The sequence below is a fragment of the Meyerozyma guilliermondii genome, genomic scaffold (genome assembly GCF_000149425.1).
Source record: "Meyerozyma guilliermondii ATCC 6260 scaffold_4 genomic scaffold, whole genome shotgun sequence".
Lineage (NCBI taxonomy): Eukaryota > Fungi > Ascomycota > Pichiomycetes > Serinales > Debaryomycetaceae > Meyerozyma > Meyerozyma guilliermondii.
The window spans coordinates 613,792-626,713 of NW_001809797.1; the positions used below are offsets into that span (position 1 = coordinate 613,792).

General features: G+C 40.3%; 4 protein-coding genes and 1 non-coding gene across 5 annotated transcripts; 1 reads left to right on the plus strand and 4 right to left on the minus strand. All coding sequences in view use genetic code 12, as the record gives it.

Moving 5' to 3' along the window:
- Positions 1 to 15: 15 nt before the first annotated feature.
- BUD31 (U2 snRNP complex subunit) lies at positions 16 to 483 on the minus strand (the record flags this gene model as incomplete). The annotated part of the gene is made up of 1 exon (XM_001484179.1): positions 16 to 483. The coding sequence occupies one exon, from the start codon at positions 481 to 483 to the stop codon at positions 16 to 18; it is 468 nt and encodes a 155-aa protein (XP_001484229.1).
- Positions 484 to 665: 182 nt separating this feature from the next.
- Positions 666 to 757, minus strand: PGUG_06049. Its single transcript has one exon. It is a non-coding gene; the product is annotated as a tRNA-Ser (tRNA).
- A 160-nt stretch (positions 758 to 917) lies between these two features.
- CEX1 (Cex1p) lies at positions 918 to 3,200 on the plus strand (the record flags this gene model as incomplete). The annotated part of the gene is made up of 1 exon (XM_001484180.1): positions 918 to 3,200. The coding sequence occupies one exon, from the start codon at positions 918 to 920 to the stop codon at positions 3,198 to 3,200; it is 2,283 nt and encodes a 760-aa protein (XP_001484230.2).
- Positions 3,201 to 3,208: 8 nt separating this feature from the next.
- PGUG_03612 (uncharacterized protein) lies at positions 3,209 to 5,977 on the minus strand (the record flags this gene model as incomplete). The annotated part of the gene is made up of 1 exon (XM_001484181.1): positions 3,209 to 5,977. The coding sequence occupies one exon, from the start codon at positions 5,975 to 5,977 to the stop codon at positions 3,209 to 3,211; it is 2,769 nt and encodes a 922-aa protein (XP_001484231.2).
- Positions 5,978 to 8,791: 2,814 nt separating this feature from the next.
- Positions 8,792 to 9,274, minus strand: PGUG_03613 (uncharacterized protein; the record flags this gene model as incomplete). The annotated part of the gene is made up of 1 exon (XM_001484182.1): positions 8,792 to 9,274. One exon carries the CDS (start codon positions 9,272 to 9,274, stop codon positions 8,792 to 8,794), a length of 483 nt encoding a protein of 160 aa, XP_001484232.2.
- Between the last annotated feature and the right edge of the window lie 3,648 nt (positions 9,275 to 12,922).

Genomic DNA, 12,922 nt, shown 5'->3' on the forward strand with positions numbered 1-12,922 from the left:
TTAATATACACTTTTCTAGTCACTACTAGCACACCCACGACATCCACACGTGATACACTCGATCGTCTTTCCTTCGTCATCTTCTAAATTGGACTTTGGTACTCGGCAAATACATGTACTTCCATGGTTAGTTTCATTAGTCATGATACAGTTGATGCAACATAAATTTTCGTATCCCTGTTTTTTCCATTTCGCTATCAAATTGGCATTACAGAATTTTTGCTTGAGTAGCCACTCGTATAACTCTTTGGATATTACTTTACGGTCGTAATACATCGTATAAATGTATCTTGAAATTTGATGGTTGAGCCGAAATACCGGCCATAATGCTTGTTTCTTGTTTTCGGTCTTTATAGATGCTGATTGGGCATCCTTGAGCTTCGCTAGTAGCTTATTGAGCGTCGGCTCGATCTTGGAATACCCTTCAGGCGGCTTATCGTTTCTTCGTGCCCGCGGCATGATAAGTGAAAATGAAAGATGCATCGAACCTGTCAAACATGCTTATGTCAGCGAACCAAGAAGAAAAGGTACTCGATGATTGTTGTCTAGCGACCAAATGATCTCTATGGCATAGCCATAGAGATGCCATAGCGATCATCGTAGTTAGTACTACCTTGCTATACAATGGGGTTTTTAAAATTACAGTTCACCGTTCAAAAAAATAACGACATCAGCAGGATTCGAACCTGCGCGGGAAATCCCAATGCATAACTCGAAAGATTCGAGTGCATCGCCTTAACCACTCGGCCACAATGCCTTAACTAAAATATTTGCCTCCGTACTCGGCTTATATAGCTACAGTGGCGTTGCTTAATCTGCCATGCCCGCGTCTTTAATTTGCGACAACTTCTTTATTATTAGTTTTGTTTTGAGGTCCTAGCCACATTATAGCTATTTATTTCGAGTGATATTCAACCATGAACTTCATTTCGAGTGCTTTAAGCTCGCTAACTGGAACTTCCATTCCATACACTATTGGCGAGAAAGTATCATCGCCACTTCCAGATCAACCATTTTCAGTATGGACTATTTACGATGGTACAGATCCCAAAAAAGACAACTCACCGGTAACAATCTTTGAAATGAACCTTCAGGAACCTTCCAATGTAAGAAGTGACTTTGTTTCGCTCGCCAGAAACGCGTTCAAAAAACTGAAATTGGTAAAATTTCCTTCGATCCTTTCAATAATTGACTACATTGAAAACGATAACTTCATCTATATTATTTCCGAGCCCGTGGTACCTTTGTTCAAATATTTTGATACCCATGCTGACCGTATATCCAAAGATGCCCGAATTGCTGGAATTTATACTGTCGCTGAGGCACTAGCATTTATCAATACTAAAGGTAATTGCATACATGGCAATTTGAATTTCTACTCGTCAGTGTTTGTCAATCCTGCTGGTGACTGGAAGTTATTTGGCTTTGAGGTCTTGACGAATTTAACGTCCGACCCTGACCAGCCTATTTACAGGCTTGCGTCGCGAGCGCCAGGCTTCCTGGACAACCTTCCAGACGATGTTGACGGTCAAGGACTCGACTCAATAAGGCAGTTTCCTTTCAAGTTTGACTCTTATAAGTTTGGTGTGTTCTTATACCAAGTATTAAGTTGGACAACCAGCTCCAGTCGTACTTATAAGGTGCAAGCTCTGCAACTAACAAGCTCATCAGCTATACCCAAATCATTGGCAGGACCGTTCAAGCGTTTGGTTAGCAAGAAACCAAACTTGCGCATCAACATTGACAAGTTTTTGGCCGAATGTTCTTCAACTTTCGAGAACAACGACCTCATAAATTTGAGTAAGTTACTCGGAGACCTTGTGTTTGAAAATGAAGATAAGAAATTGCAATTCTACAAGTTCGAACTTCCACGCCATTTTCCTGATGATGTGGAAAATGTTGCTTTTCCACCAGGATTCCTTGAGAACAAAGTGCTTCCGGAACTCCTTACTCAGTATCAGAATGTGGTGAACTTGAAGCCAACTGTTAATTCAACCGTTGACTCACACCAACAAAAACAGGATACTTTATCCATTCTCCTCAACTACATTCTCAAGTTTGGTTGCTCTCTTCCTGAACCAAAGTTCAATAAAGTTGTAAAGCCCATTATACTTCAAAGTTTCAGTTTGGGAGACCGCTCAATTCGATTGACGTTATTGGCGCATTTGCAGTCATATGAATGTTTTCTCTCTGAATCTGACGTTCAAAGCAAGTTGTTTTATAACTTGTTGGGTGGCTTCCAAGACTCTAATTATATGATTCGTGAGACTACTTTGAAATCCATTACTACAATCATAGACAAGATCTCCGTCAAGCAGGTCAACCAAGATTTATTGAAAGTCCTTGCAAAGTCACAAATGGACCCCAAACCTTCTATTCGGACTAATACGCTCGTGCTCATAATCAAGATTTCGGACAAAATTTATGCAAACTCCAGAAATAATGTTCTAGCTACAGCTCTTGCCAAGTCGTTGAGGGACACTTTTACTCCAAGCAAGTTGGCAGCCCTCTCAGGCTTTGAAACTCTTAAAGACCAATTTACTCTAGAGGATATTTGCAACAAAGTTTTGGGTACCTTGGCAATTGCATTAATGGACGTTCACTCAGTGAAGGTAAGGACTACAGCTAAGGAAGTTTTTGATCTGTATTTGCAAGTTGTCGAAAGGCATGCTTCGGGCTTACCCAAAACAGAAATTGACAGCAACGCTGAAGAAGAGGAGTTCTTCAGAAAGCACGCACCTACTGTTACACCTTCGAGCGACGAGACCAACAATGCCACAAGCGGCTCTAAGACCGGCTTTGGATGGAAGATCGTCAACAAATTGGTATCATCTTCGGATATGGACGGAGTACTCAATCATGAATTCAACACTTCTACACCAGATCTCACGAGAACCTCAAGCAATGCAGATGTTGGGACTACAAATGGTTTAGGGTCTCAGAATGCGAGACCTCCTTCTGTGGAACTCGAAGTGGATGATGGATGGGGCTTCGATGATGAGGATGCGGAGCCCGTAGTAACAGAGAGGGTATCTCAAACTGCAACCAAAAACAAACCAATGGTAAAGTCTACACGCAAAGAAAGCATACTTAAATTGGGCAAGTCTCTAAAAAACAAACAAAAACCCATAACCAGACTCAATATCAAACTAGACGACGATGATGACAACGATGGCTGGAATGTTGAAGACAATTGGTGAGACACAACTCAAGGGAAGTGACCTTTCCTTGGTCCAAAATAACCATCTGGTGCTGATAACGTCGCATTCAATCTTCCTATTGCGACGCCGTCGTATCCCTCGTACATCACCGTGTTACCCCACCAGTTGATACTCTTGTCATGGTATTGAACAGCAAAGAAGATGATGATCCCGCTGAACGCGATTCCAGCTGCCATCCCAGCGGAAAATATGTAATTGTATTTTTCCCACCAAGCTGTTTTCCTTGTCCTTAAATACCACATGAAGATCGCCGACAAATACAATCCGCCGGTATAGTATGAGAGGTTATAAGGAGCATAAATTATGATTCCACCGATTATCAAAGTGGGCTGGAAGTACTTGGTCAATTTTCTTGGACCATACCATTTGAAAGCGATTGCTGGAATCGTCAATAGGAACCCAATCAAGAAACAGTATTTCAAAATAGGATATAAGCCATCGAAAACTCTCTTTGGCCCAATCACACCCCAAAGCACAGATGAGGAAAAGAACGTATTGGAACCAGGACAGGTGAATTTTTCCTTGTTGAAAGGTTCGCAATAGTCTTTGATACCCGTGAGCTGAAAGCTCAAAATACCCAAAAACACGAAACAGTTGATGAGAACCGACACCATTTGGCATCTGAATAATGCCCAAGGAGGAATACTAGTATAATGAGCCATTTTCTGGTTCGTAATATAGTTCTCAGCCTGATTCTCAATGTTAGTCCCGAGCGCCTTGATGAACATCAAGGCAAGTCCATTACCGGGTATAGCATAACCAACAATGAGTTCCACCAAAACGTTTAAACCGAACGAGTAACCTGTTCTCGCGTAGATTGCGGCCAAAGGAATCAAGAAGACAAAATTTATAACAATAGCAAAGAAGATACCCCACACCGGAGTTTCGGCAGGATAGAGCTTGACGCAAAGGATGCCCAACACAATTGATATAACCAAGACGACAAGGAAAACCCAATCCGGCACTTCTCTGTATTTCAGCATCAGGCGACTAAAGGGGTCATTATAACCGTCGTAATTGGACCGGTTCAAGTTTCGGAGAGCGTGAATAAAACCCTTCACGGCGAACCAATTTCCTCGCCAATTGGTTGTCAACTCATAAACAAAAGCAAATGGGTAAAGTGCAAAAAAGGCACCATAGGTGACAAGATTAGCCGCAGAATAATAAGGAGGACCATACGTATTATATTTTTCCTGATCAAAGAGCCCCTTTTCGTTCAAAATTGCCTTGATGTTATATCTTTTACCCGTGTTGGTAAAGATCCTGTTCGAGTTGATAGGCAAGTACGCGGACCAGTGACTGTTCGAGTAGAAAACCGCAATGATAATGAAAAATCCCAAAAACCATCCAATCGCTTGGTTCACCACTGAGTAAAAGGGAATTGCCAATGCATTAAGATTATTCAAAACATTCCAATCAAAAGAAGGAATTGGATTCAATCCCAATCCGTTCACGGAACCAGTAATCATCGCAAGGTTGTAATTATCAGGCTTAATCCAAGTCATCCAGTTGAAAGTTGAAAGGAATTGTGCAAGGTAATTTGGAAACCAAAAGTATAAGAACGAGGCTCCAAACGTGAAAAAGAAAAAGTTGTATTTGGAAATCGTCCAACCATTAATGATCTCTCTTGGCTCTGCAGAAGTGAGGGCCTTGTTCAAAGCAACTGTGGGCAACATTGTCGGCCATACGGCTTGAACTGGATACACCACAAATCTTCTCATCACACCTGCCAACCCAAATCCAACAAATTGAGTACTAAGTGTCAAAAGAACCTGATATCCAAATGTTGCCCATTGGTTATCATAAAAGAGTGGTGACTTTTGAACAAGAATATTCAATGCAACATACGGCGATGCACCAGAAACGGTATAGAAGAGTGTTGCAAGCATTTGCTCTTTCGAAGTCCAAGGACCGGGATTCAAATCGATTGTGTTGTTCCAAATGGTAAATTTCCAGTGAGGCAATATCAAGCTAAGCAAAACACCTGAAGGATAGATGAAAACCTGGGCAATCAGACTTCCAAAAAAGATAGAAGGGTACCGTTCTTTAAAAAATTGATTAATAACGGAACCAATTGCGGTCCAGATTATACCAACTAGGTACACTCGAGGTGTTTCACACGCAATTGATGGGTCATCATAAGGGTCGGTAACACTTCTGACTTCAGTATAAGGTGAATGGTAGGCAATTAAACCGGCTTCAACTTTGACTTGCAAACTCCAATCGGTAATATTATGATAAAAGAGTCTGATGTCGTCATCTTTAAGTGAGTCCTCCTGTGACGGAACCTCTACCACTAAAAGTTGTCCCAAATTTTTTTCATTGTCATCCAGAATTTGCTCCACTTTAGATTGCACACCGAGTTTGTAGTGTGCTTGTTTGACCAACCTTTCAGCCAACTTATAATCAGAATCCAGAATGTTGACGTCGTCCTTAAAGTCATTTAGGAATTCCTTGAGAATCTCAACGGCTTCCTCCTCCGAAAGCTCTTGCATCTTTTCAATCAAGAACGTCGCCGAAGGGGGAATTTTGTCCAAATCAATTAAACCATCCATACTCATTCTCTTAAGAATGAACAACTTTTGGTCGGTGGTGAATGTGCCTCCAACATCTTCTAGCGCAACGTCGTGCGAGAGAAGTGCGTGCAAGTTTACCTCATGGTCGGCAGGGTCGAACCTGCTGCTGTTACTGGTAATACCAGCCAAAATATTCTTGGTATTGGGCGAAGAGGGCATGAGGAAACATGAAGATTTCATTGGGTCCTTTATAGATCGAACCTTGAGGTTGGCGGGATGGTGGCTTGCTTGGTGGCTCGTTGGAAGTCTTATCTCTGTGGTGCCGTACGAGTCAAATCAATATCCTTTTAAGCCTGCTGCATCTGGAACGAAGATTGGGAAACCTCATGAGTTTTGCCATAGATAAATTTAGCGAGAGAAGTCAAGCATAGCTAAAAATGGCTGAATTTGCATTGTCTTTGTCATACGAGTTGGCAATGTTTCATTTGAGTTTCAAGCTGTTGGTTTGCATTTGCACCTTGACGTTATCAGCAATTCTGCTGTTGAAGATACAGTTATTATCTGAGTCGCGCGGCATGCGGGCCACTTGCAGCATCGACCCAATTCCAGTACCAGGACACATGCATTTTGTGCTACAGCAAACTGAGATGAATCTGTGGTCTCTAACAAATGAGAATTCTTTTGTTCTTATTAGCACTATTGCAAAGGCGGACATTGCAATGGTTGATTTTGGGTCCACCTGAAATTGAAAAATTTCAACTTTGCATTTGCACCCGTCCATCAGTTTGACTTGCCGCCGTGCATGGAAGTACATGAGTTTGACATCCTTATCTTTGTGCCGCACTCCTGTCAAAAGTTTCACTACCAAAGCTTAAACACATTATGTTTTTAGACTGACGAGTTGATGGAAAGTTGTCTAGGATATTCTGCTGAAGTAGAAGATGTTGCATTCAATCTGCTGGCCTTGACATAAGTTACTGTAGTTCCCGGCAATTGGATCTTTTAGGAAGATATGGTACGGCGAAAAAATAATAAATAAGCTTATCACACCCGAGGCCACTATTCTGCTCAAAGAGGACAGTCTTGGGCCACCTGGTCTGTAAATAATTTCCGATCGTTATTTGAGATAAAGGCTCGTATCAATGAACCAAGCCAATTACCGCCACAAATTAGACACCTTATGAAAGTTATGAGAATCATAATTGGTCTTCATGCATCTCACTCAGGCGTGTGGGCGAGTGATACTGGATTGCTTCTACCTTGAGTGTAAAGTCCGGTCTATGATATCATGCTCAAAAGGAAATCGATACACCCTCTTGTATATACTTTGAGCTACTAGGTGTTTTAGTCTCAACTACAGATGATTAGAAGTTTAGGGAAAGTTCCTGAGCACGAGTCTTCCACAAGGTTGTACTCGAAAACTGAAAAAATTACAAATTTATTGAAATATACAAAGTATCGCCAACGTTAAAACTGTTCTCCACTTGACATTCAACTTTTCGACTACGAAGATTGCAATGGAGGAATGTTAACAAGGTTTAACATCTCATGCAAATTCTTCATTAGTAAAATTATTTTGGTTCCTAAGAGAATGAGGCATATTCTAGCATAGAGTATTCATCAAAAGAGAACAAGACATTTAATTAAAAACCCGAACTTCTTTCTGCACATTTCTGATATTTCAGACTTCTGTGTTGAACTGTCGAATTCAGCGTGATTATTGTTCTTGGTAGCACAAGTAAATCAGTTATAGGACTCAGAGAAAAAGAAGAAGTAATTACATGCTCACAAATCTCTCATCTAGTTTGATGGACCAAATGATGGCATTAAAATTATCGCTATTACAGACGTGGTTGCACTTTCCATAAATTAGCGAGCTAAAAATAAACTTGCATGTGCGCGCAGCTGTCAAACGTGGCACTGTCTTGCTTCGCTTTCAATTAAGCCACTATGAGCACCTATCATGCGGAGGATGCGCAATTTTGTAGTGACCGCGACTAGCCATTCGTGGGAACAACTAATAACGACAACTGTAGCAGAGTGCACTTGATACTTGCGCAAAAGAAGAATATGATTGGCTGTAAGTTGCACTAATAAGGGAGATTCAGATAAGTCAGATCGGCCCAATCATTTCAACCCTACATGAAACAGTGCCGCGTACCACACGGTGTGATAATATTATTGTGACCCGCCGCACCGAAGTCAAATGCGCATATTTACGAAGTGCGATAAGGATAGCTTTCTGTAATGTTGCGACATGATAGAATTCAATATAAAGGGTTATAAACTCTGACTTTGATAGATTACACTATCCACAAAATGGCTAGGTAATCGTTTAAAACGGAATATTTTTCAAACTTTAATAAATTTTTTAAATTGTAATTATACGTAATGGCTTTGATATGATTCACTACGCCCACCTGAAATAAGCTAATGCAATAAGCGGGGCATGAAAACGCCAAGGTATAGATAAGGGATTCTTCATCAATTATATATATATGTTAACAGTCCCCTTAAACGCTAGGTGGGTTTATTCACTTAGTGTTCTCCTTAAGTAATTGTTGAACTGATCATCATCACTCCTCTTCTACAATGTTTTCAAAATTGCTTCAATCAATAATTTTATTATTAGCTAGCACTAATGTTGCTATGTCCGCCGCTTGCTTCTCTCACGCTGACTGCCCCGGTGGTGCCTGCTTAGGAAGGCGCAGTGAAGGTGGTACTATTTCAATCAAAGGGACATGTGTTAACGGTGAATAACCATAGAATAACAATGATATGAAAATTCAAAAGCATAAAAAAATGTGAAAATATAAAACTCAAAAACATGGTATGAGAATACCGCAAAATACATGTTAAGTAGATAGGAATTTACTTGATAGGTATATTGATTTGGTATAAACGGGCTATTAATTGTCGTAATTATAAGTTCATAGTAGTTTGACATTACTGTGTGCTATATTATACCTTTATGATCAAGTGATATTATTAGTGACGTTTTTTAAATTGTATACCCTCTGTATATTTAGCACTATGGAATTTGATACTAAGATTTCAATTATTTTGAATATCTTTCATAAACTTATCAAAAAATTTCTCAACTCTGTAATTTGCCAGCTCAAATAGTTCTTTGAAATCTAAACTTGATGGGTCATAGATTTCATTAACAGATATGATATTGTGTTCATCAGGAGATCGCATTTCGACGTCCTCGTAATCACATAACTTATTTTTGGTAATATATCTATTACCCAATTCTCCAAGCACCGCATATCCAGCTTGTTCAATATTACATATGACCACAATGTATCTAGTGTCACTTATTTTGAAAATACATGATTTTGTATCAAGTAAGGAAATTTCATCTTGGGATTTAATGTTGCTATTGATGGATGAAAATTTCAAGTAGGTTTCTTTCTTGCTACCAAACGTATATAGTTTTCTGTTGAAGACAGAGACGTTTGGGTGAATGTTAATGTCTTCGACTTCTGTGAAGTCATCGGCTTCAAACCAATTTTGTATATTGGTTGCGCTCATTTGAAATGTTGAAGCGTGGGATCATACTAACACCTTCATTTATAGCTCCCAGTATGACCCAAGTAGAGCGACACTGAGGGCTTAGGTCGGGACTGCCGAATTCTAACCGAGCTGCATTATCCTTATCGCACTTCGTAAATATGCACATTTGACGCACGGTGCGGCTGGCCACAGCAGCCATGTGATGCACGGCACTATTTCACGAAGGAAATACCATGATGGGCCGATCCCATGCCTTGAAACGCCCCTATTATGTACCTTGCAGCCAATCATACTCTTCCTTCGTGCTAGTATGAATTGCCTTCGGCTAAAGTTGACGTTGTTGCTGGGCTTCACTCACAGCTAGTCGCGGTTCACTACAGAATTGCGCTCGCTGTGGCTTAATTGAGAGCGAAACACGACATCATCTTGCAAATTGGATAGCGTGCCAGGATAGTGGCCTGTGGAGGCTGGGTATAAAAGCGACAATTTCCTGTTTTGAAGTTGCAAGAGAATGTTCATTGATAAATATGTTGGCAAAGCCAAAGTGATCGCGGATCGCAGTGAAAAGAAAGATCACAAGATCCTCGAAATCGTGAAGCCAAAGTTAAGGGAACTGAATCCCGGGAGTTTCACTCCCAATGATTTTAGATTGCCGGACACAGTAAATAATCATATGTTTTATCAGTACGAAATATTGGGCACAATCTACCTCTATGTGGAGAACGACGGAATTGAACAATTGGTACTGCAATTGGATGTGCTTGATGCGCCGCTTTTGGAAGACGAAGAGGAATTTAACAATATAATTCTTGATGCGGTGGATTTCTATGTGAACAAGGAGCTTGATCTTGGAGCTGGGATGGAGATGATGCACAAGAAGAAGATCGGGTGTTTGGTCAAAGGTCTTGTTCCCCTTTAATTTTCTTTATATGCTAGCTGAAAGTTTTAATATGATCTGGCAGTTTCCAAATGCTCACAATTCAGGAATTTAGCTTAGATCAATTCAAATCATGACACTTTTGACACTAGCGAGTTAAAAATGGATCGCGCATGCGCTGCAGCTGTCAAACTAAGCGCCTCACAAAATTGGCCAAGGTAGTATGGGTATCGTTAAAGTGGTCGTCTAGCACTTGTGTAACATGTATACTTGAAAAAATTAGGCATACTGTCGCTTCTAAAGCATGGAATCAAATAAGTGAGTAAGGTTTTGATAAGGTCTAACCAGCCTTAGAGCTAGAAACCTCACCAGACTCATACGACATAGATATAACCGTTTTATTCACACCATTGACATTGACATGATGAGGTCAATGAATAGATATATTCATAAGAAAACAAAAACGAACTAAAAAACATCAAATCCTGCCATTGGTCCATCCTCAATAGACGAATGTATGAATTGACCAGACAGATAAACAACTTCCCCAAAAATTCATGTCTTCATTGTTGAACTATCAGGCACGGTAAGCGAATTTTGCTTTGAAAAAATTGCCAAACTTGAGATTGCCTCGAGTAATTTCATCTTCAGTTTTGACTTGCAGAGGGCGGTCGATATCAATATCCCGAACAATTTGTTTTAATCTGTCCAAGTTTGAGCTGGGTATCAAGCGGTCATCTGAGATGGGAATTGTTGAGATTTGTAATTGATCGTTCGAGCTGGGCATTGCTATCTCAATTTCCCCTAGGAAGTTTTCTCTCATATTTATAGCTGCGAGGTACGTGGTCATATCGCATTAGGCAACATGGCATTAGAGCGCAATATTGGGGCGTAAGCGTGCATCAGGAAAGATGGCACTAAGGCGTAAAATCGAGTAATTTCAGCTTAAAAATGGCTGAAGTTGGTACATTGCCTTTGTAGTATGAGGCGACAAGTTATATTTGAGTTTCAAGCCGGTGATTGCATTTTCATACCATGTAAAGTCATTTTATATTTGACACATTCTTTTCGGTGCCGCACAGTATGAGGCCAATTGCAGCATCAGCCCCACACCAATGCCTTATCATATGCACTTTGGCACAGAAAACTGATGTAAAAGAAGCTTAAAGAACTATAAAGAATTATTCGTAACTTGATCATGCAATGATTGATTAAAACTGAAATGATATTGAAAATTGAATTGCGCATTTGACCAGAACCATCATTTGCAGTTGCATGGAATTACATAATTGACAGCCTTATCTTTGTGCCGCACTTCCTGATAAGTTTCACCACCAAAGCTTAAACACATTATATTTTTGGTTCAAAGCACTGGCGAGTTGATGGAAAGTTATCTAATATCCTCCTGGAGCAGATAATGTAGTCTTCAATCTGCTAGCCTGACATACCACCGTATTTCCCCAGCTATTGGACCTTTAAGGTTATTTAGGAACAGAGAAAAACCCGACCGTGTATTACACGGCTCTTCTTCATGTGGGGCCAAATAATAAGGGCCGATCTACTTTCTATTTCATCTCGGTATCGCCCCTGTTATTGCACTTGCAGCCAATCATGTTGTGCTGAGATCTCGGCTAGAGTTAACCTTAGGTTAGTGATTCCACGCGTGGCGCTAGTCACGGTTGACTATTCAACATGAGCCTGATAAGTGTTGTGGCATAATTGAGAACGATACCCCACATTGCCCGTCTGCTCTTATGAATGGCGAATCGCGATACCTCTAAAAGCGATAATTTGTGAAATGTAAAATGTTCATTAATTTATATGTGGTCGTTGTTCGCAGTGAAAGGAAAGACCACCGCATTCTTCTTGTGAAACTTGAGCCTAGAGAGCAGAACTTGGCGAGCTGTGATAGCTGTGCCGCCGTACTTTCTCGCTTAAACTAGCCTCTCATGCAGGTGTCAATGCGGGGAGAATAAATCGAGAAGCCGCGCAATCGCGAATGTCTAGATAGAGTCAACTTGCCGAAGTGGAGATGATAATGAAATGCATATGAAAAGAGCCTCTTTTATTGCAAGGTCCTATTTTGATATCTTTGTACCATTATACCAGCATGATCGTAAATTACAACACCACAGATATATCTTGCATTCGAATGATATTACCATCAAAATGACGTTCGGACTTCTTGAGCAAAATGTCAACATTTTAAATAATTTGCGGCAATTATGGAAATCTCATTTTAATGCTACTATTCTGGTGACCCCCGTCTAGAGCTGAGAAGTGATAATTACCACTTAGACGTCAATTACTGTTGTCACTAATTGCACTAGTTTTGGCTTATCATACGTCTCATATATACATAAGTGCGGCGGTGACTCTCGCAGGAACAATTGCGTACTTAGAAGTCATCAGCTTGAAAGTGAACCACAAAGGAAATGTTCTGACCTGCCAACTCGTCCTATGATTATCTAGATATTTGTAAAAAGATTGAGAAAAAACTGTCAAAAATCAAATTCACAAGACGGAAAGAACTTTCGTGGCTTCAAAGAACCCCTCCGAAGTCCGTGCTACTATACTAATGTGTACGAAGCTCGATTATGTCTGGATTTTGCAACCATGGTCCTGCGTATAATTTACTAGTCCTGCAGATTACATCGAACATTTATCTTAGGATGGCTGCAATTTGCCACGAGAATTTTAATAAAAACACTACTCCCTAATAATTTTAAATTATACATCAAATCACAATCTACACACTTCACAAAAGTCAGGCAAGCCTCGCCTAATTA